Source organism: Manis pentadactyla, chromosome 10, assembly GCF_030020395.1.
Source record: "Manis pentadactyla isolate mManPen7 chromosome 10, mManPen7.hap1, whole genome shotgun sequence".
Taxonomy (NCBI): domain Eukaryota; kingdom Metazoa; phylum Chordata; class Mammalia; order Pholidota; family Manidae; genus Manis; species Manis pentadactyla.
Genome location: NC_080028.1, coordinates 104,954,207 through 104,976,876, shown reverse-complemented (window position 1 = coordinate 104,976,876; position 22,670 = coordinate 104,954,207). Strand labels below are relative to the sequence as shown.

The following is a 22,670-nucleotide window of genomic DNA, read 5'->3' as shown; positions in this document are numbered from 1 at the left end:
TGCTTAACAGAAAAAAAAGGAAATTATGAACAATTCTGTAACAGTCACAGAGAATTTGGCAGGGAAATGAAAAAACAGTAAAAACTTAGTAAAACCTTCAGGGAGCATAGTTCTGGGCCTGCACCCTCTTCACACCCATTGTACAGATGGGCAGGTTGAAGCCTGTGCCGGCAGGCACCTGGCAGGCACCTGGCAGGACCCAGGCCTCTGCCAGCCCTAACTAACTGTTTCCTTGGGATTGCTGGAAAAGGTTATCCCCTTTGTTCAAAACCACAGCAAGTAAGTCATTTTTTCCAAAAAGTTTCTCCTGAAGAGCAATATCGAGAGTGTCTTTTTGTATTTCTCTCTGGTTCCTACAGTCTCTGGGGTACCTGCTAGTGTGTGGGCTGTCATCTAATTGTCATGAAAGGGAGGGAAGATTAGACGGAAGGGAAAGAAAATGTGTTCATTTCCCTCATTCTGGAGAAGAAAGTGAAAGTCCGGGGATTTCTTTCAAGAGCAGTCTGATTGGCTCTGGTTGTCCCTTATGCCCCAGAAAGAAAGTTTGCAGACAGCATCTCAAACAAGCCTAGTGAGTGAGCCAGAGACTCCAAGCCCCTAACTTGGGTTCGGTTTATTTTTCCTTCTGGAGAAGAGATGTTATCAAATAAATTTTGGTGCTAAATATTTAGTCCACAGTTTAGCAGATGAGGAGCACAGTGGCCTCCCCATCTTTTTATCACCTTTAAATAAAACGCACTCCAGGGTCGTGGACACAGAAGGGCCTGCCCACCTGTGGTCCTGGTGACTGGAGGAAGTGTGTTCACCTCCACTCCAGTCTCATCCCGAGGCGAATCCACAAGGTGACAGAGGCACGTGAAACAGCAGATCCTCAGGATCCAGGCAAAATTTCCCCCCTTTGTTTTGAAATCAAGTCTAAAGCATTGCATTTATTTTTAAATGGAAATGAGTTCAGACTTTCTTTGGTGACACATCTTTGAATTGTTCTCGAATCCGCCTTCTTTAAATTGACCCTGAGGCTTAGGAGTCTCTTCTGAGTTAACTTTCCCTCCCAACCAAAGAAATGCTGACTTTTCTCCTGGGTCCCACCTTGAGGTGCTGTCCCTCGAGGGCAGGGGAGGGTTGTGGGCTCGAAGGCTCCTTGCCATCGACTGAAGGGTGGCATGTCACCAACTGGCTCTGCGGCTCTGTCCACAGCTCCCAGGGAGGCTTTGGGGGATGCTCGGATCTGTGCCTGTCACAGAAGAGCAGGAGGAGAGCCTGCCCTCCAGGTGTGCTCATTATGAGGTACGACAATCAGAGAAATTCTGCCAAGAAAAAAAACAGGTTGTCCCACCCCTGCCCTAAACACCGTCTTGGCGTGGTGCCTCCTGCCCCACTGGTTCTGGAGAGGAGGTTCAGTGGAAAAGCTCAGAGACACGTGTCCTTGCAGACCTCTGTAGGCTGTTCAATGCCAAGGGGCTCTGTCGGGGGCCAGCCTGTCCAGGGCTTGAACGCCCTCTGCTGGGTTAGGGTGCCCCCAAGGTCCGTGCCACTTGGGAGGTCTCTGCTGCAGCCAAGTCTCAAGAACTCGCTGTTTTGGCTGAAACAGCACCATTCAGGCTGTGGTCCATCATGGGACGGACTGGATGGACAGCCAGGTGCCAGAAGTTTGAATAAGGCAAGTGTGTTTAAGCAGACCAGCTGGTCACACAACGCCTGCATGGGCAAGGACTGGATGCCAGAGTGAACAGGAAGTCCTGACGTTGTGCTCTGAGACTGGAAGGTCACACTGGGGTAACTGCCAGGGAGAGGCCCTCCCCACTTCCAGAACATCTACCCGCAGAAAGCCTGATATTAAATAGCTTAATATATCTCTCTAATGACAAGGTGGTTGTTTTCTGCTGTGTGAGTGATGAGAAGATTACCCAGGATGGAAATGCTTAGTGTGCCTCCACGCCTTCGTGTGGTGAGCCAGGAATCCTGTGTTCAGGAGGAGAAGGAAGCGTCTGCCTTGACCTGGCATTTTGCCTCTGAGGCTGCTCCCAGGATGAGAATCACAGCCTCCTCCTTTCTGTGGCATCTGCCCCAGAGCTACAGGTCCTAATCCCTGGAAGCTATGTCACTTACTTGGAAAAGAGGTCTTTGCAGATGGGACAAAGTTAGGATCTTGAAATGAGGATTCCTGTGGGCGCCCTGGGTGGGCCCTAAATGTGATCACGTGTCCATGTCAGAGGGTGGCTGGAGACCCTGGATGAAGAGACCCCAGGGGAGGCCATGTGTTGACAGAGGCAGAGACCAGAGTGATATGGCCATGATGCCAGGAGACTCTACTGGAGCCTCTGCACAGAGGGTGACCTGCAACACCTTGATTTTGGACCTCAGGTCTCCAGAACTAGGAGGAGATAAACTCCTGTTGCTTTAAGGCCCTGTTTGGGGCTGTCACCACGGCCACAGGACACTCACATACCTCTGGACTCCCAGCACTGAGCATCAAGGAGCCGTCCCATGAGGCCCGTGTGGAAGGTGGTGCAGAGGCAGGTGACAAAGGGGTCTGGGGTCAGCATGCGTGGTAGTGCTTCGCCTAGCCAGTGACCTTGGGTGCATGGTCTAGAGACCACGCCCACCTTCTAAGTCGTGATGATTGCATGTGTCAGTGCACAAAGTCTGGGAACAAAGCCGGGCACATGGAGGTTCTAGGCAGGCTTGCTGTTCTCAGGAGCACAGAGGAGGGGGCCAGATGCAGCTGCCAGGCCCACAGGAGGCCCGGGGGGACACAGGAGTGTCCCAGGCCCAGTCCCCCTGCTCCAGCCAGCCATCACCACAGTGGCCGGCCCGTCCCAACCAGGTCCTAGATGAGGCTGTGGACACTCAGTTTCTGCCACCCTCTGCCTTTCCTGGGCCGTGCCCAGGCCCCGCACCCAGCAGACACAGTACAGCTAGCGGCTGGGACTCTGGAGTACCGGTGCTTGTTGTAAATTTTGGCTGAGCCTCTTCATCTCTCTGCCTGTTTCCTCACCTGTGAAGGGGGAGAACAACAGTGTCAAGCTCCCAGGCTGCTGAGTGCCAGTGAGGCAGAGCGGGCCTCTCGTGAGCCCCATCACTGGGGTAGCGGTCCCCAGGCTTCAGCGACCTGCTGGAGCCACGCCTCCTAGCCCCAGGGGCCTGGCCAGGGCCTCACAGGGCTGGTGGGTCCCCGACCGTCCTCAGCCGTGTCCGCATCACTGCGCTGGGGACAGGGGCTCCTCTGGCTCCCTTGGGACCTGAGGTCCTTCGCAGAACAGTGGGGGGAGGGGAGGCGCCCCTTACAGGCCATCCCTCCTTCCTGCCCTTGTCCAGGGAGCACTGGCCCCGGGCCAGCAGACAGGGATGCGGCTTAGTGGTATGTGATTACAGAGGGTGGTCGGGCTAAGAAGGGAAAGCGAACTGACGGCTTGGGGGTCAACAAACCCCTGTGCAGGGCCAGAGGGTGAGCAGTTCCGCTTTGCAGGCCAGGTGGCCTCTGTCATAACCACTCAGCTCTGCCCCGTAGCACGAAAGCAGTCATGTGAATGTGTTTCCGGGAAGGTAGTGCTTACACAGTGGCAAGGGGCCTGTGTCAGCAACTGGCACTGCCGTCAGGCTCTGCCTGCTCAAGGCGTGCTGGACAGTGGTGGGAAATGGCAGAGGGCTGGCCGAGAGGGGCTGCACCCTGGAGAGGGAGACACTGGGGGCAGTGGGAGTCTGAGGGGGTGGCAGAGTGGCATGACCTGATAGGGAAGGGCCAGGGCTGGAGGCGCCCTGGACAAGTCCCTGAGGCCCAAGGTCCCAAAGGAAGCCACCCAGACAGCCATGCTGTACATCCTCGGGTGGGGAGGGTGTTCAGGGGAGCCCTGGCTGTTAGTTCACCCACCTGCTTAGAGGAGGTTGTTGACTTGTCCTGCAGGCACCTTGGGGACACAGGAGCACCCACAGCCAGCTGTGCGGCTCCAGGCTCAGCGCGCTGCTCCAATGGCAGCATGCTGGTGGCTTCTTCCTCAGACTCTGCAGGCTGTCTCTTTTCGGCCTGCCTGCAGGGTGGCAGTGCTTTTCAGCAATGCATGAAATGCTCTCTCTGGGCCTCAGTTTCCCATCTGTACTGAGGGGCCCTGGGGGTCTTAGCTCTGAGAGGACCCAAAATAGCCATATGACAGCAGTCTGTGCCCTGAGCAGCTGCCCAGCTGCCCTTTCCTAGAGTTGGATGCATTTGTGTTTCTACCCTGGGCCCTGGGCCCACCCCAGTGGCCTCAGCTCGGCTGTCCCTGCTCTGTGGGGCCCACTGACAGGCAGGCATCTGGCTCACTCACGTGTGGCTGCATGCCTCCACTCTCCACACAGGCCTGGTGGGCAGCCAGCAGCAGGGCAAGGACAGGTCTTTGCTGGTCCTGGAGGTGTCCCCTGAGCTGCCCTCCTGCCACACTTCTCAGAGGGCCCCACTGGCACCCCTGCTCCCTGAAGCCTGGGTGGGTGGGATTAGGGTGGGCTATGTGGCAGGCCCTTCCCCACCAGTGACTTTCCCCAGGTGTCCAGCAGAGAGAATACAGCCCGCCCACTCCCCAGCACAACCTCCTATCTCAGACCCCTGAGCAGCCTCAGACCTGAGCCCGGGGCCCTCATTGGTGGGCAGAGACCTCTGCCTGGCTGCGTCCTTGTCTCCAGGATGGGGACACTTCCAGGTGTCATGAGGATTCAGGGGTGCTCAGACCATAGTAAGAGCCATATAAATGTTGACTTTTATCATTTCATAGGTTTGGTAATATGTTACCCATTTTCTCTGTTTTTAACCAAAGTATTCCCACAAATTAAGCACATTGAGATGTTAAATGTTAACAGTAACAGTGGGAGCCGTGGAGGGAGCTGCACTCCACGGAGGAGGCAGGTGGTTGTGACAGGTGTCAAAGGGTTAAGGCAGCCCCAGTGATGGTGGCAGAGGGGTGGCGGCAGTGTACACGGCAGGGCTGGGAAGAGCGCCTTGCAGGAGTGGGGCATGCTAGTGGCCACTGCCTCCCACAGAAATGGAAGTCATGGTGGGTACAGGAATCATGCACCAGAGCCATGATCTGTCTCAGGGAAGAGGGAATGTTTCCTGCAGCCAGACCTCTGGGCCTGTGGCACAGCCTTCCTGTGTCCTCATGGGAACCTGAATGCCTGACCTGGTGGTGCATCTCCCGCCTTGGTGTGCCCAGCTCCAGGCCCATGAAGGTCCAGCACCCAGAAGTGGTGCTGATCTGGGAGGAAACACTTTAAGGACATATAGCTGTAGCCATGTCTGACTTTGGAGGCCCTGAGGAAAGCACAGGATTTGGGTCAGAGGCACCAGGCTTCTGACCCAGGGCCTTCCAGTTCTAGCTGTGTCCCCTTTCCTGACTTCACACTTTCTTATCCTTATAATGGTGACAAAGATGGGAGACCAGGGGGGGCTCCCCAAGGGCTAATTGTGCAGGACACAGGATATACTTACTACATTGTACTTCTCTTTGGCTTCTGTGAAAACAGAGGCACCTTCTCTCAAAACATTCTGTCATTTCTTAAAAGTGTAGGAAGTTTTGGCAGTGATGGGGTGACCAGATCTGGAGGAAACAGACCAATTTCACAACCTTTTCAAGGTTGCTAAATCACTGTGTCCTTTGTGTGGCTTTGTGTTGCCAAAGATTCTATATTAGTTTACAGAATTCCTGGGAGAGGTCAGCATAGTAGTCACCCTCACTTCAGTATGAATAACTACAATCAGTTCGTACTGTGCTTCCTTAAGAGCTAAGGGAAGCCCCTCTTAAGAAAGGCGGTTTGGGTGTGGTGAGGTCTGGAGAAGAAGGAGAAGAAATGTGGAAGTGCAGGAGTCCCCAAGACCTGGTCCTGAGTGGCCCTTCACTGGAGTTTAGCAGACCTAGGATTTGAGGGTCTCAGGGCTGCTGGGCATACCCCGGGAGGCTGCTTTCCAGTGCCTGCCTTCTAGTGGCGTGTGGGGCTCAGTGTGACGTGTCCGGGGCTTCCTGAGAAAGCAAGGGCAGACAGAGCCTTCCCCGGGATCCAGGCGGCCCTCCCGAACTCCACCAGGCTCCGCCTTGCTTCCTCCTTCACCCGGTCAGGCCCACTGCCGGTGTCTTTCACTGAAACGGTTGCTTTGGCCATGGCTGAGCCTGACTCCTCAGCTGCTGATTTATGAGGGTTTTCATGTTCCCCAAGGCCAGAGCCAGTGCAGGCTGCTCCCTGTGGGCACAGTGGCCCCCAGGAGGGCACGGCCAGACAAGGAGGCTCTCCCATCCCTGTTGATCCCAGGGGAGAGGCCGCCCGCCCCCTCCCTCCTGGTCAGCAGGAGAAGGCTGTGGCTCCTGGATGCTGCACTCCAGCCATGAGGTCTCCCCGCCCCTCACCCGGGCAGGCCAACCTCTGGGTGCTCAGCCAGCCCTAGGGCCCAATAGCGTCTGCTCCTCATGTTTCCACGCCCTTGTCCCAGGAAGAGCCTAGAGCCTGGTGGGCCGCACCCTCCACCTGCCATCCTGCCTACACACAACCCTGCCAGGACACCTGGAGGAAGGGGTGGTTACCACGTGGCTGGGTCAGCAGAGTTCAGTCCCCTGCCTGGTGTGGTGGACTCAGTACTTTTCCAAAGTGTTTTGCCCAGCTGGCTGGGTCAGGGGCAGCACCCTCTGCTCCTGGTATGGCTCAGCAAGTGGAAGACGTGGCCGACTTCCCTGCAGGGGGAGCAGGTGCCCTCTACTCTCACTGCCTTGTACTGCTGGTCCCCAGCCCCCCAGGTGCCCCATGCTGTTCCCCTGCCAGGCAGCCCAGCCCCCAAAATGTCCAGCGTGCCCCTCCAGCAAACATACACAGCTCTAAAACCCCTGCACCCTCCCCTCAGGGGTGGACTGGCTGGTGAGGACCTACCAGGAGGGAAGCAGATGGCTGTTGGAGGTTGTCATGTCACCAGACCATTTGTGTGGGTGGCAGCATGGTGACCCTAGCCTCACCCTTCCATCACTGGCAGTATCCCACCAGCAGACTGTCCCTACCCTTGTTTGTTTGGGTGCAAAGCCTTAGCAGAAGGACCAACAGGGAACCAGCCCTATACTTCTTTACACACATAAATTAGCCCAGGATTCTTGTCATTCTTCCCACTGAGAGCTCTCCATGCGTGTGCACACTGACCCGCTCAGATGATAGCAGAGCTCTGATTATCCCCGTTTTATAGCTGGGACTGAGGATTGGGAAGTTCAGCATGCTCCCCCGGGCCTCCCAGCTGGAGCAGCCTGCCCACTGCCAGCCCGGGCACCTGTGGAGGCCCATTCCAGAGGCACCTTCCATCCTGCACCCTCCCTCCATCCCTTCGGTCTTCCCTGAGTCCCAGCTCAGCCCAGGGAGTTAACCTGGGCACCCATCCCAAGGAGCTCACAGCCTCAAGGGTCTGATCACCACTCACAAGTGCCCCACCTGTCTGCAGGTGTACCCAAAGAACTGAGGCCCCAAGGGCATCCCATGGTCCCTTGGAGAGCCTCTGGGCACACAGGCAAATGCACACTCTATGACCACATCTCTCCACTTGTGGGCTGTTCTGGGAAAGAGGCATCCAGGATCTGAGACAGCTGGGCAGGAGTCCAGTCTGGCCTTGGGGCTAGGAACAGAGCTGCCTCTTCCTCTGAACAGCCTGGGGGTGGAGGTCACCAGAAAGCCCCAGGTGGGAACCAGGAACTGTTCTGGGACCTGATCCCAGAGCCTCCAGGAAGTGGCTGCACTCTTCCAAGAGTAACAGGGCTCAGAGGCACCTGGATTCCAGGTATGCGACCTGCTCAGACGTGAGTGCACAGGGGAGGATGAGGGGAACAAGAGCCACAGCACTGTCAGGCAGACACGCTCACTTCTGTGCAAATGCCACAAGCATCGCCAGTGCACATCAGGCACTAGAGGTTAGGGACAATGAGGTAGGGGTAATGGCCATGGAGGTGGTGGTGATAGTAGTGGCGATGGAGATGATGATGGCCATAGTGGTCATTGTGATGGAAATTGAAGAAATGAGGGTGAGAAGAGCTTAAGGCTGCTGGTAGATTTATGCCCCTTCTCTGGGCTTCCATCAATTCCTCACCTCTTCTTTAGCTTCTTAAGCACATGCTTTAAAGCAGGCCCTTGGCTAGGCGCTCTTGCCCCCAGGGCCTACAAACAAGGATCTAGTGTAGCAGGGCCAGGCTTCCCATGGGGCGCCTTCATCTGTGCTTCCAGGAAGGCCATGGGGCGGGGGAAGGGCAGAGGGCACAGCACAGCGCAAGTGCAGAGATGGGCAAACCCCGGGGCTGGGTGGACTGGGAGTTTTAGTGCTGAGCATCAGGAGCGAGGTGTGGGGGATGGCAGGACTGGAGGGGCAGCGTGGGAGGTTTCTGAAAGCAGTCACCCTGGGTTGGGCGCAGGCTCCAAGGAGATGGGGTGGGGAGGGCTAAGTCTGGGGAGCTGAGATGGGCCTGCACCCTGTGGCTTTGAAGGGCGGCTGCATGTCAGCCACCTACCTCACCTGCCACAGGGAGGCACCCTCCAGGGAGATGGGAGCTCCTGGCCACCCCAGCAAAGACACCCTCTGATCCCCTATCGGGTCGTCTGCAAGCGTGCGTGTGTGCACATGAGCACTCGTGTGCTGGTGGCCTGTGGTGGTGGTCAGAGACCAACCGAACATCCTGGCCCAGCTTTGCTCTGCCCCCGGGCTCTCTCACCAGTCTGCCCCCTGCTGCTGCCCACTGTGGAGACAAGGGTGGGGCCCACCACTCCCTGCCCAGCCAGGCCTGGAGAGCTATGGGCATCCGCGTGCACTGCAAGTGAAACCCACCACGCATTGAGCACCTGCAGTACACCTCATCCATCTTCGGTCCCTAGAGGAGGGGTTCTCACTGCCCACACACTGGCTGGTGGCAGAGCTAGGACCTGGGGACGTGCGGTCTGTTGTGGGGGTGGGCCTGACAGATGGTCTCAGGATGGGGGTTGGTGGGGCAAGGGGGTGAGGCAGGGTCCCCATGCATACAGGTGGTCCTCAGTGCCCTGTTGCTGATGTGTGCTGTGTCTGCGGGGTTATCTTGGCAAGGGAGAGAGAGGCCCCCAAGGGACAAAGTGATCCCAGAGGGGTTTCCTGGAGGGGTGGCCAGGGCAAGGCCCGGCTCAGAGGGTGTAGGGAGAAAGGTCCTGCCATGAGGGCAGGCAGAGCCGCATAAGGCAGGGCAGCATGGAATTGGCTAAGAGCACTGGAACTGGAGAGGTGAGTGAGGGAGAAGGACCCAGGCCACCACCCCACCCATGTAAGGAAAGGCAGGCCAAGGGAGGGACAGTGATAGGACAGAGGCCTCAGTAAAGCTCCGCCTGCCAGAGCTGCAGCGTCTGGCACAGCCCCCTCAAGCCTCGTGAGCCTGTTTGTCTAAATGGATTAGAATAAGGCCTGAAGACCAGCTCTCCACTGCACCAGTGCATTCCAAGTACCTGAAGCTGTATGTGCCAGTGTGCTACAATGGGTCTCTCCCAGCAGGAAGTGTGTGCACTGCTGGGCAGCCGAGGGGGAGCAGGTCAGGGTGCCAGGCCCACACCAAGAAGCAGACTAGAGACTTGGAACCCATCCAGGGGAGTGGCCCCCAAGAAAATAGGAGATCTATATCCACGGCAAGATAAGGGGTGGCCCCAGGCTTCTTGGTGCTGACAGCTTCATCACAGAGAGGTATGGGCAGGGTCATGTGTGAGGCCCTGGGCTCTCACCTGTTCTGCATTCTCCGGCAGTGTTTGGTAAACTCTTAGGGGCTTGGGGTTTGGCTTGCCCACTGGGCCCGGCCTGGAAGGTGACCCCAGAAGCTATTCCTGAAGGTGGAGGCAGGGCACAGAACTGACCTCAGTTTCACGCAGGGAGCCTGTTTGCTGACACGATTTTGGACGATGATGGGCAAGTACCCCCACGTTTTCAGGTCACATGCTTGCAGCTGCCATGTGTCCTTGTCCCTGTTAAGTGCTGATGGCACAGAATGACACTCTCTCTTCAAGAGAGCCCAGTGCGTGGCTTCCCTTCCCGTGGCCGTCCCCGTGGACAGGATGGAGGGGCAAGCTTTCCAGCTCACCGTGGGGCACAGGACATCCAAACCAGGGGGTCCTGGGTTCCTTAGTGCGCCCTTCCCCTGGGGGAGCTAAGGCCCTGCAGGGTTGGACCAGGGCTGCACACAGCCAGCCCCAGGGAGGTGCCACAGGGCTCAGCTCAGCACACATGAGCTGTGGGGAACAGCCAGCACAGCACAGGAGCAGTCAGAGGCCCAGCTCTGGCTTCGTGGTGGCCCTTGTGGGGTGGTGCACAGCACTGCTCATGAGGGTCAGGGGTGAGCACCGGCTCATTTTCACTGTGGCACTGGAGACTGCGCCTGTGAGTGGGGGTTAGAAGTGACATGAATTGAAAGCTTAACCAGCAGTTCTCAAGAGTGCAGAGCATGACAATGCACTCTGAACAGAATGGGTTCCATAGTGGCTGTAGGGCCAAGAGTCAGAGTGGCCACAGGCCTTGTCAGAGCCTTTATGGTGTTAATGTACACTGTGGAGACCCCGGAGGGCACTCTGGTAGGCGCTGCTACCCGAACTCCAGACTCCTTTGAGTAAGAAGTCCTTTTGTGCCGAAAGCTCCTGGGCTGGCTGGGTGGGAATGCCAGCTTGGCCATTGGGGGACAGGAAAGGAAACTCTTCCCAGAAGATGGAACGATGTGGACAGACAGCAGAGTGGAGACCAGGGCACACATGTGGGAAACAGGTGGTCTCTCCTTGGGCTCAGGGAGGAGAGCAGAGAGCAGAGGGCCCTGGTGGGGTCAGGGCAGGAGGCAGAGGGCCCAGTCTAACCTCACGTAGACTTCAGAAAGGGGTCCCACAGGTGGTCCCCAAGGCTCCCAGCCTCCCTCGTGACCCGGGGGAAAGAACTCTGTCCAGGAAGCTGATGGGAGGCCGAGAGCAGCTTGAGGGACAGTTTCCGGCTCACACTCCCGGTTCTGCTTAGGGGTGGTTCCTCTGCTACCCGGGCGCCTCCACCGTCCTCGAGCTCCCTGTTCACGTGCCGCCCCATCTGGCTCAGAGGCAAGGGGCTGCCTTTTGCTGTCAGCCTTTCTGGAGCATCTGTCTGGTGGTGGCATGGCTCCCCAAGATTCAGTAAGCAGCTCCCTGCAGGGGAGAAGCCAGACTCACAGGGTTTGCCAGTTTCCACAGTGTGAGTACCCCCCATGGCAGACTGGACACCCACCACGGGGTCACTCAAGGTGGAGGTGTGAAGACAAGCACCAGCTGGAATACGGGGGCTGCAGCTGCCTCCAGAGGGCACAGTGAAGTGTTGTGGGACGTCTGGGAAGCAGTGAGAGCTAAATGTTTATTATTTAATTGTACGTTTATATAACTCAATTTCTAATGACGATTATGCTTAACAACTGGCTCCCAACATTCTTGGAAATCTGAGTCTGCTCACCGGCTGGTGCAGGCCACGTGCACCCTTCCACTGGGCAACGTGCCCAGTGATAAGCCCTTCCTGCCTCGTCCGCTTTCTCCAGGCAAACAAGGGAGCAGGAGACGCCACCCGACTTCTTTTACTTCTCTGACTATGAAAGGCACAATGCGGAGATCGCTGCCTTCCACCTGGACAGGTGAGCCTTCCCACCTGTCCCCTGGAGCCTAAACCCTCTGTACAGTTCAGTCCCCTGCCCTCCCCACACCCTGCCGGTCACCCCATCACTGTCCCCATCATATAGAAGAGAAAAACGAGGCCCATGCTCACAAGCACTCTGACCTCTCCAACACAGAGATGGCCCCACCGGTGTTATAACCCAGGTGGACACATCCTGCTGTGTGTCTCACACCAGACAATGCCCGGCCATGGACCCTCAGACACAGCTGGTGACACGGGTAGGTGGGTGGGCTGCTGGGAATGAAGGAAACAGAAGAGCAGGAGGGAGTACTGAGTGGTGTGAGTCAACACAGAGAAAGTCAGTCAGGGTGCCCTGTGTTACCTGTCTCCTGGGGCCACTCCGCCTGCCACAGTGGGAATTCCTTTCTGGGTTCACTGGCCCCTTGCTGCTCGGTGAAGACAGGTGACCACCGTGTGACCGTGTGGGGCAACTACTCAGCCACCCCTGGGCTCATGCAGCATTCTGCACCCTCCAGGGCGGCAGTACAGGGCCTGGCTTCGGGAGTAGCTCCGAGGGCCCAGAGGATTGGGAGACCCCCACCTCAGCCCTGCAGAGCTCACACCCACACTGCAGGGCTCTGACCTGGGAGCGGCTCCAAGCTTCGGGCATCTGTGTCACCTGGGCTGCACCCCAGCCCTGCAGACCGGGGCCTGAGCTGTAACAGGACCCCTGGTGCTTCATGTACACACTGAAGTTTGCAAGACCTGGGTTTTCTCAAAAGATTAAAATCTTATGTGGTAGTTATAGGAATCCCCAAGTCAGGTTTTCAACAATTTCCATCATCTAGAACAGCCTGAGCCCAGAAAAGAGCTTTTCTGTGAAAGGAACAGGTACAACAAAGCCAGTGAGGGCTGCTCACTGGGAAAGGCGCCCTGGTCTATAATGAGCCCAGGCATGCCTGCTGGGGAGGGGTGGGAGGCAGGAGGCAGCAGCCTCTGTGGACAGCGTGCACCCTCCCCAGAGGGTGCAGCAGGACCCCTGGATGTCCAGGATCAGCAAGAAGCTCACAGGACATCTGGACCCAACCAAGCAAGCAGGGAGGCTAAAGAAAGGGTTCCACTGACCCTGGCTGATCAAACTTAATTCTGTTTTAAATTCAGCCCTGAAATGGGGCATGTTTCCATGCCCAGGCACTTCACAGGGCTGATATCAGATAAGTGCCAGTCCTTGTGGGCCAGTTCTGAGAGCCCCTGGCCAGCAGGCAGAGCCACAGGCCCCAGAGCTGGGCCTATGGGAATGGAGAGTGGCAGAACCGGCCGAGCTCAGAGCCGCAGAGGGCACAGAAGCAAAGGCCCTCTCCCTGCCCCTTCCCTCAGGATCCTGGACTTCCGCCGCGTCCCCCCCGTGGCCGGCAGGATGATCAACATGACCAAGGAGATCCGTGACGTCACGCGGGACAAGAAGCTGTGGAGGACCTTCTTCATCTCCCCAGGTACCTGCCCCCAGCCTACAGCCCCCCGCACCCTGCTGGCTGTTCTGCAAAAGGGCTTCACTGCATGATCCTGCCCCTCACCCATCACCCTACGCCACACCCTCCCTGGGGGCACAGCCCCCGCCATGACCTAGAGTTCTGGAAAATGGTCCTGCATGTGGACTCCATCCCCAGGGCTGGGCACACGGTTTATTCCTACCATTTGTTTGTGTTAAAAGACAAAGTGAATTCATTCAGGAAACTGGGGTGCCTCTTGCGGTGGGGCAGCCAGAACAGACCCCTACTCTCCGAATGAAGCCCTAGGTTTGAAAATGCCCAGCAACACCCTCACCCATGGCAGAGTTATGTAGCTCCTCCTGTCCTCATCCCAGCAGCTGGTCAGGGAGTGTGGGCCCCTGGTCCCTTAAGGAGCGACCTGGCGCCCTGTGTACACAGAGCCCTGTGTACATAGAGCCCTTTGCCCACAAGTGCCCCCCCCCACATTCCCCAGGCCTCTCCTCCTTGTGTGTCCCCCACGGTCTGCTGTCTGCTTCTGTCTCTACAGGAGTTTGCTTTGCCACAGTGCTGCACAAAGCGGTGGCATGTAGGGCGCTAATCCTTGTCTCTTTCATCAATGCCACCATTCTGAGATTTGCCCATGTTGCGGCCCAGCCCCCCTCGTGCTGCTGTGTTGGAGATCTGAGCCACGGAGGGCCAGCTACATATTGTTGCCCATCCCCCTATTGAGGTGCAAGCCCTGGAATTTGAAATCTCAAGAAAGGGAGACAAATCAAGAGATTTCTATTTTCAGTTGTGCTTCCCTCGGTGCAGAGGGCCTTCCCCCGAGCCGGAGGGCAAAAGGCAGCCTTAGCCTGGGTTCCCAAGGGAGGAGCCCTGGAGCCACGTGGCCAGAGTCCCAGCACTGATGTCTGGTCGTACAGGACTACTGGTCCTTTACAAATGAAAGACAAGTCATTCCTTGGTACGCAGATACATCGAGACATGTCCCTCCCCAGTTTGACTGAGGTTTCGTGTTCCACCCCGACCTCGGCTCGTGTTGGAACTGTCAGTCACCTGGTCTGTGCACACTATTGAAACCTCTCCTCCAGCAGGTGCTGCCAGGGTCTGCTCTACCTGCAGCTTCTGACATGCAGCCTCTCTAGCCACACTGTTGCTGCTCCCGCCACCCCTGCTGCCAGCCAGATTTCTTCCTGAAAGCCTTTGGAAATATTAAGTTTTCTCTAAAGCAGGATGGGAGCCAGCTTTAATCTCGTTTAGAAAAAGTGATATTGGGATTCGTTTGCAAATCTGTGCTTTGCTTGCACTTCTAGACCCATCCACCCCCAAAACTGCCATAGATGCAAGCTTTTGGGGGAACCAGGCCTGTGTGCAGCCTTTAATGCACACAGACATCCCTCTGCTGTCAGGCCCTGAGTAGCTCTCCTCTGAGGCAATCAGAAAAGGGGTAAATTTGTGCATCCAGCAGGTGGATGGGTGTGAGGTGGAGGCCAGCGGCTGGCAGGTAACGTGGACGTGCACAAGCAAACTGAAGCTGCTAGAGGCAGGCTGGCTCAGAGCCCAGGTCTTCTCATTCCCAGAACACGTTTTCTGAACCTTTTGGGTAAATGTCTATCACCATGTGTCATGTACCCTGAGAGGTGCACCATCACCGGGCACAGCTCTGCAGGTTTCTACAAGGGGGGCCACCTGTGTAAGCTCCTGCAGGACAAGACGCATTATACACTCCAGGATCCCCTCCTGTCCCCTCCCAGCCACTCAGCCCCTGCGTCTTGAAATTGGCTCTTTTTCCTGCCACGTCTGGCTGGGTGGCCACAGGGACTCTGTCCACACAGAGTGGACCCTGTGTCCAGTCTAAATGGACATGGAGGGCAGGGGTTCCCAGGGCTCAGCTGGTGTGTTCAGGCCACTCCCTGGGGGCCCAGCCCCACACTGCATGGCCGCTGCCTCCTGAGCTGTCCGGGTGGGGCAAGCATGGTTCATTCTCGCTTTTTCAGACTCAGCTTCCTTCTGGGCAGACCCCTGAGGCCTTGAGGGAGGGGTCTGGTCTCAACCCTCAGGCCACACAGGGAGGGACTTTCTCGGTCCTTGTAGAAAGCCATGTTTGCCAGCTCCCTGCCTCTGGGAAGCCCCCCCTTCACCCAAGTTCTCAGGTAGAGGAGGGGACCCCAGAGTGTGGGGAAGGCGGGCTCTCCAGGTCACCTTTGGCCCTGGCCTTCTCCCATCTATCTGATCATTATTACTAAGATGAAGGAGGGTTTGCCCCCTTCGTCCCCAAGCCCACCCCAAGCACCGGGGCGATCTAAACACTGCTCACCTTGACCAGCCCCCCTCCTGGTGTCAGAAGCCCTCTGCTCACCCTGTTAGTCCTCGGCCCACGGCAGGTGCAGCTATGGCTGAGGTGAAGGCCCGAGGTCCCAGCTAGGAAGGAGGGGGACCATGGACCCGGAGCCCACCTGGATTTGGGTCCGTGGAGGAAGAGGCTGTGGCTGTGAAATGCCCTCCTGTTCCAACGTGAGTCTCTCTAAAGCCAGTTTAGCCTGTTAGATCGGCGAGTTCCAGGCTCTGGCCAGTGAGATTGGTTCAAGATTTCCTTCAGGAAACGGAGCAGCCAGGGTTGAGGCTGTGTTGTTCACCTAAACTGCCAGCACAGACTGACCTCCCTTTGATGGTTCTCAGAGTAATTATCCAGGCTGGCTCCTGGTCTCGAGGGGAGGGGAGGAGGGGAGGGGGAGGGGAGGGGGGATGCGGACCAGGGCATGCTGTGTGCCAGGTGTGCAGGGGGGGTCCCCCGCAGGCTCCCCTCCCCTCTGGACTGCAGGCTGGTGCTCCTGTGTGTGCACGGTTTAGGAGATCCTTGCCAGCTTGCAATCTGGCTCCAATGGTGGGTGAGTATGCCTGTGGGCATTTGCACAGGTGGGAAGAGGCTGGACGATGGCCCTTGGGGCTCCAGCCTCCATATTTCTTTATGCCACAGGCTCTTGAGGGTTTCTCCACAAATAGAAAAATTAAACATGAGCATGTGGATCCATCAGTAAACGCACAAGCACAGAACCACCCTGATCAGCAGGAGATAACCGGCCAGGGCCTCCAGCCATAAAGCCGTGGACATGGCAAGCTGGCAGGCCTGGGAGAAGTGGTACCCATGTTTTAAAATTACTTTTTATTGAGATATAATTTACTATTTTGAAGTGTACAACTCAGTGGATTTTAGCACATTTTACCCTGCTGTGCAACTCACCACTCTCAAGTTCCTGAACCCTTTCCTCAACCCAAAAGAGCCCTGTCCCCACTAGCAGTCACCCCTGATTCTCTCCTACCCATTCTTGTCCCCCCAGCCCCCTGCTCCCAGTGGCCACCAATTTTTCTGTGTGAACTTGCCTGCTCTGGACACGTCCTTAAATAGAATCCAACAGCACATGTCCTTGGGGCAACTGGCTGCTTCTACTGAGAGCAATGTTCCCCTGGTTTAACTGTCTAGCAGGTGCCAGAGCTTCATTCCTTTTACAGTTAAATATGTTACATTTCACCGGTACATTGTTTATCCATTTACCACCCACGAACATTCACGTTCTCCACTCTTCGGCTTTAGTGAATAGTGTCGCTGTGACCATCTGTGGACAAGCTTTTGTGTACGTTCTCATTTCTCTTGGGCACTGCCCAGGAGCAGAATCGCTGGCCGCACGGCAATTCTAACTTCTCGAGGAACCACTGAACTGTTTCCCCCAGCGGCTGCAGCATTGCACATCCCGCCAGCAGTGCACTAGGGCTTCACTTTCTTCTCCATATCCTCAACAACTTGTTACTATCTGTTGTTTTTTAAATTAAAACCATCCTACTGGATGTGAGTGATGAATTTGATTTGCATTTCTCTGATGGCTAATGGTATTGAGCGTTTTTCTGTATCCTTGTTGAGCATTTATTTTCTTTGGAAAAATATCTATTGAAGTCCTTTGCCCATTTGTTAATGGGGTCATTTATCTTTTGATTACTGAGTTGGAAGAGTTCTTTATATATATGCTAAATTTAAGATTCTGACCAAATACAGGATTTGCAAACATGTTCTCCCACTCTGGATGTCTCTTCACCTCCTTTGTGGTGTGAATGCCTTTTGGTGCCATTGAACGTTGACTCTAGAATATCCCTCAATGCCAGTCCCTTAATTCTGAGGCTGACTGGAAAGAACCTGAGTTCAGGCCCTAACTAATTCCCACTGCTGGTGGCCTGGTGAGGCCAGCTCCCTTTGCCGGGCCTCCACCTCCTGTGACAGGGTGGGAGCTGTCGGTCGGCTGGGACCCAGAGGCAGGTGGGGCAGGCACGGCTTGGAGAGTGTTGGCTGACTGGTGGGGATGGCCTGGGAGGATGTGGCCCTGTAACCGCTGTGTCCCATCCGGCAGCCAACAACATCTGCTTCTACGGCGAGTGCTCCTATTACTGCTCCACGGAGCACGCCCTGTGTGGGAGGCCAGACCAGATAGAGGGCTCGCTGGCAGCCTTCCTGCCGGACCTGGCCCTGGCCAAGAGGAAGACGTGGCGGAACCCCTGGCGCCGGTCCTACCACAAGCGCAAGAAGGCAGAGTGAGTGAGCAGGGCCCTGGGGCCCTGGGGGTGCTGGCTTCTGTCCATTTTACAGCGAGAAAACAAGCTCCAGAGGCCACACAGGTGAAAGTGCCGGCAGAGGAGGAGGCAGACCCAGCCTGCCTGACCCGCGTGGCTGGAATGAGGGTGGGGGGCCCTGAACAACTAGGTGGGAAGAAAGGGCCGCACACTCAGAATCAGGAAGAGCCCTGCAGTGGGCTGGGCCGCCCACCAGGGTCTCTGGAAGTCACCTGTCAGTGTTGGATGCAACTCTGTCCCTTGTGCAAGAGAGACGCCCCCTGTTTTTCCAGCTGCAGAGATGTCCTTGCGGGTGTGATGCTGGGCCCTGCTTCCTAACAGTGACCCTCCAAAACCCTGACAGCCTCCAGGCTGGTCATTCTGGGACACATGGTGTGGCTTGATCACCTCCCCACCCCATACTCCTGTTAATGCAGCCTCAGCTCAAGGCTTGCACAAGTCCTCCTCCAGACACTGTTCTGCAGTGACAGCTTTCTCAATCACAGTCTTTCATGCTGCCGTGTAAATCCTGCTGTGCTGATCTGGGTGGCCCACAGCTGGTTTGGCCCTCCCTGTACGTACAGAGGGGCCTGGATTCTCATACTGCTCCCCCACAGATGGGAGGTGGACCCCGACTACTGTGAAGAGGTGCAGCAGACGCCCCCCTACGACAGCAGCCACCGCATCCTGGATGTCATGGACATGACCATCTTTGACTTCCTCATGGGTACGTCGGGTGGGCCGGCCGCCTGCACTGGGAGCGCCTGCGGGCATTGACCTGCGAGGCAGGTTGAAGAAGGGCTGGAGCGCCTGCCTTTACTGAGCTCCCTGCGCAGGTGGACAGGAGGTGGGAGGGAGGACACTCTCAGCAGCTGCGGCTGGCTCTGCTTCTCTCTGCAGGCAACATGGACCGCCATCACTACGAGACTTTCGAAAAGTTTGGGAACAAGACGTTCATCATCCACTTAGACAACGGGCGAGGGTGAGCCCTGTTCTCGCTCTTCCAGACACAGGGCCTGACCCACCTTCCGGTTCCCAAGAGGAGCAGGCTCCCAGTGAAAGGGACATGGCCATCCCCAGAGGCCTCCTCTGTGTGTGGCCAGGATGCTGGCCCCCAGCTCCAATTGGGCGGTAAATAGGGCTCTGGTGTTTATGCCTTTGTTTCTCCTCATTCTCCCAGTAACCCTGTGAACGGAATCCTATTCTTAGTGTTGTCTTGGGGAGCCTGAGGCCCAGAGAGGGTGCTGGCTGAGAAAAGCAGGACAGTGAGGAGCAGGCAGAGGCAGTCTACCCCACACGTGGGAGTCTGGGACCAGCTGCCTGGGACAGGTGGCCCTCCCTGCCCCGTCAGCTGGGCCTGTGGCTAATGGGCTGGCCGCTGGTTCTACATCCCAGTGATTCAAGCTGCAAGCACTCAGATGCCTCAGAGACACTGGCTCTCAGGTCCCGGACAGTTTACATGTGTGGGTCACACATTCCAGCTGTGAAAGACGCTACTACGGCCTGACTGTAGGCTGACCTGCCCAGGACGCTTCATCCGTGAGCTTCTGCTTAGCCCAGGGGCCAGAACGCCAGGCACCCTTCTCACCCCAGGCCCTGCATCTGAGGCTGGGGACCAAGGGGCCAGGCCACACTGCCCACCCCCACAAGACCCTGTGCTGGGGCCTCTCACACAGCTCCTGCTGCATGTGCCCCAGGACAACTCTGCTTTTCTTCTGCAGGTTTGGAAAATATTCCCATGACGAGCTCTCCATTCTGGCACCTTTACAGCAGTGCTGCAGGTACAGTGTCCACCCCACCCAGCCAGGCAGCCGGCCTGTCACTGTCATCATTGCCGCAGCTGAGGCCACAAGCCTTCCCACCGCACCTGCCATGGCACAGAGAGGGGAAAGGCATCCATGCCCTGAGCTGCATGCCGCACCCCACCTAGAACCCCAGCCCCGGTAGCCCAGAGCCCTGCCCCAGGCGCAGTGTCTCCTCAGCCCTAACAGCCCGTCTTACAGGTGAGGACACCCCAACCCAGGTCCTCCTTTTCTTGCTGGGGAGGCAGCCCCAGGCACTGCCCAGTGCCTTCTCCAGGGAGGCACCTCAGGGCTGCCCAACCCAGACAGACTCCTGAGTGAGCAGGCTGTCCCTCCCCACCGAGTCTGCCTGGAAGAATGCAGTCACCCTTCCTTCAAGGCAGGACCCTTACCGTGTGCCCCTGAGCAGCAGGCCCAGACCCAGCCCCTCCCAGGACCACCCCACTCCTGTGGGCCTCTGCCCTCGGGCCAGGCCTCACCTCTCTTTCCCCTACAGGATCAGGAGGTCCACCTACCTGCGGCTGCAGCTCCTGGCCAAAGAGGAGTACAAGCTGAGCCTGCTGATGGCAGAGTCCCTGCAGAAGGATCGGGTGGCCCCCATCCTATACCAGCCGCACTTGGAGGCGCTGGACCGGCGGCTCCGCATCATACTCCAGGCTGTCAGGGACTGCGTGGAGAGCGATGGGCTCCATAGCGTGGTACAGGACGACCTGGACCCCGAGCACAGAGTCCCCACTGGGAGGTAGTGACCGCAAGCCGCCGGCTGCCACTGGGAAGACACATGCACCCCTCCATGAGCCCAGAGAAGCTGGAGCGGACAGGGCTGCCTCCCAGAGTCCATGAGCCTCTGGGGTGTGAGCTCCTCAGCGTTGGGTCCCACAGGACACATCTTACTCATTCAAGACCAGGAGAGGCAGGGGAAGGGGTGTTCGGTGCTCCTGGACAGCTGCGGCCTGGCGGCGAGGGCCACCGCCCTTTTGTATGGGAAGGAGGCCTTCATTTATTACTTTGTATTTATACATGGCGTATGTGTGCACAAACAGGTGCCTATAAGCCCAACCACCTCCCAGGCCCACATAAGAGGCTGCCCCCTGAGTTCTCCGGCGCTCTCACATCCTGACCTGACTTAAAATTAAATCGTCCCTGCCCTTCCCGGAGCCCCGCACTTAGAGGATTGAGTCTCGTCTGAGGCCACTGGACTCCTGGCAACTGTCCTGGACTTGGGTAGACAGACGAACACTCGAGTGTGGTTTCAGAGAGACGTAAGTGGCCACTTTGTCTGCTCCTCAGCACGCCCGACAGCTCCTGGGATGTCCTCGGCTTGCTTGGGGTAGAGGCTCTGTGGGCGGAATCAGCATTTTTGTGGAATAGTTCACAATGTGGTGAAAGTGCAATAAAGATACAGCCAGTGCGTGTCGAGGGCCTCCCTGGGGTCTGGGTCCCCACACCAATGCCCTGCTGCCTGCCCACCCTCCGCACCGGCAAGTCATGGAATTGGGCATGGCTGAGGCTGCAACTTTCAAGGTACCCCAGGCTGGCCCAGTGCCTGAGGCTGGAAGGAGGAGGGGTCTGGAGCTTGCCTGAGCTCTGCGAGGGTCAGGGTTAGAGCTGGGGCTAGGGCTAGGGCTAGAGTGGCTCCTGAGGCAAGGTCGCTGGCTCTGAGAAAGATCGTGGAGGTCCCTGCAGACAAGGTGGCCCCGGAGGGCAGCATCGAGCCTACACAGCCCTGGCATCTTATGCGCAGTGAGGGAACAGCAGTGTCTGCCTGGCCTGGGGATCGACTAGCACTGGGCTTTTCTGGGCCAAGGTGGTCTCAGGAGACCCAGCCCCTGCAGCCAAGGGCTTGCCCCGCTGCCGATCTGGGCCCTGGGCTTCCTCTGGTGAACGCACCTGGAACCCTGGGCTACTTCCCACTGTTGCCAAGAGCTTTGCCAGCATATGGCAGCAGGCCAGCCAGGGCTTCTGGGGTCACACAACCCATGTTCTGGAAACAACAGGGTGGAGAGAGCTGGCAGTCACCGCCCCCACACTCCCCGGGCCCTGAAGCCCCACCTTTCATTAGGTGCTCCCTCACCTGTGGCCCCTTGGACTCCCATCCCTGCCACTGTCACGGGGACACCTTTCCCTGCTCCCTGCCCCTCGAAAAACAGGCAACACAAATTGTCACTGCCTCAGAAATAGAGCTGCTTGGCAGCTTTAATTTCCTTCTTTTACAAATGGGGAGTCATTCTGCCTGAAAGTTGGCTTAGGTTCCTGAATGACTGAACCAGCACCATGAAACGGATAAGCCCAGATTGCCTCCTGTGCTGAGCTTGCCTGCACACCCTGCCTGACACAAGGATGTCAGATGTGACAGCGTGGCCTCAAAAAGCCCCCTGGCCTGTGGTCCTGACCTCTGTTCCAACCCACCAGCTCCAGGACATGCCCAGAATCATCCCTGGCCTGGTCTCCCTGTCTGTCCAGCCCTGCAGAGGAGGGTAAGGGGTGAGTGTGGGAGGGGACCTGGAGGTTTTGTCCCCACTGTCCCCCAGCACTGAGGGGGCAGCCTGGAGATGCATACCTGTGTTCCCCTTCCAGGCTGCTGGAGGCCTAGCACCACCACCACCCAGGGCCACAGCCCCTGAGTCAAGGAATCTGAGCTTCAGGGTCCAGGTGCTGATTTGCAGGGCACCCGGGGCATGCCAGGCCTCAGGATGCTGTGCTGACCCAGGTGGGCATCACCAGAGGCTTGCAGGGTGTGAAGGAGACGTGCAGCCATCTCTTACATAAATCAGGAACAGCAAGGAGAATGGCAAGGCAGGAAGTAGCGAGGAGACATTCGGGCAGGGTGTTAGGGTGGGAGGTGCGGCAGAGGAAACCACAGCCCCCAGACTCACAGGCTGAGGCCCTGGCCCTGTGCCACTGCATTTGGAGGTGGCTGCTAGGAGTGGTGCCTGCCCCCACAGGACTGGTGACCTCAAAAAAGGGAGCGACTCTACAGACCTGTCTCTGCAAATGCAGGAAAGGCATACAGGTGAAAACACCGCGGGAGCGGGACTGCCACTGTTTGCGCATCCCTGTCTACGCCCTGATAGGGCAGCCTGTGGTGTAATAGGAAATATATGTTTGGTCTTTGTCCCTGGTTTCTAATGGGTCTCCTGTATACCCTGGAATTTCCTGAGCTAAAGACAAAACAAATGTGTGGAG

General features: G+C 57.2%; 1 protein-coding gene across 1 annotated transcript in view; it reads left to right on the top strand.

Moving 5' to 3' along the window:
* The window catches only part of FAM20C (FAM20C golgi associated secretory pathway kinase), a 45,671-nt gene extending 24,776 nt beyond the window's left edge, over positions 1-20,895 (top strand). The window contains exons 4-10 of the mRNA XM_036932884.2: positions 11,523-11,615; positions 12,974-13,089; positions 17,484-17,664; positions 18,300-18,409; positions 18,583-18,664; positions 19,404-19,463; positions 19,981-20,895. Coding sequence (XP_036788779.2) covers positions 11,523-11,615; positions 12,974-13,089; positions 17,484-17,664; positions 18,300-18,409; positions 18,583-18,664; positions 19,404-19,463; positions 19,981-20,230 — 892 coding nt within the window. The 3' untranslated portion in view covers positions 20,231-20,895. The remainder of the gene's footprint in view (positions 1-11,522; positions 11,616-12,973; positions 13,090-17,483; positions 17,665-18,299; positions 18,410-18,582; positions 18,665-19,403; positions 19,464-19,980) is intronic.
* The last annotated feature ends 1,775 nt before the right edge of the window (positions 20,896-22,670 follow it).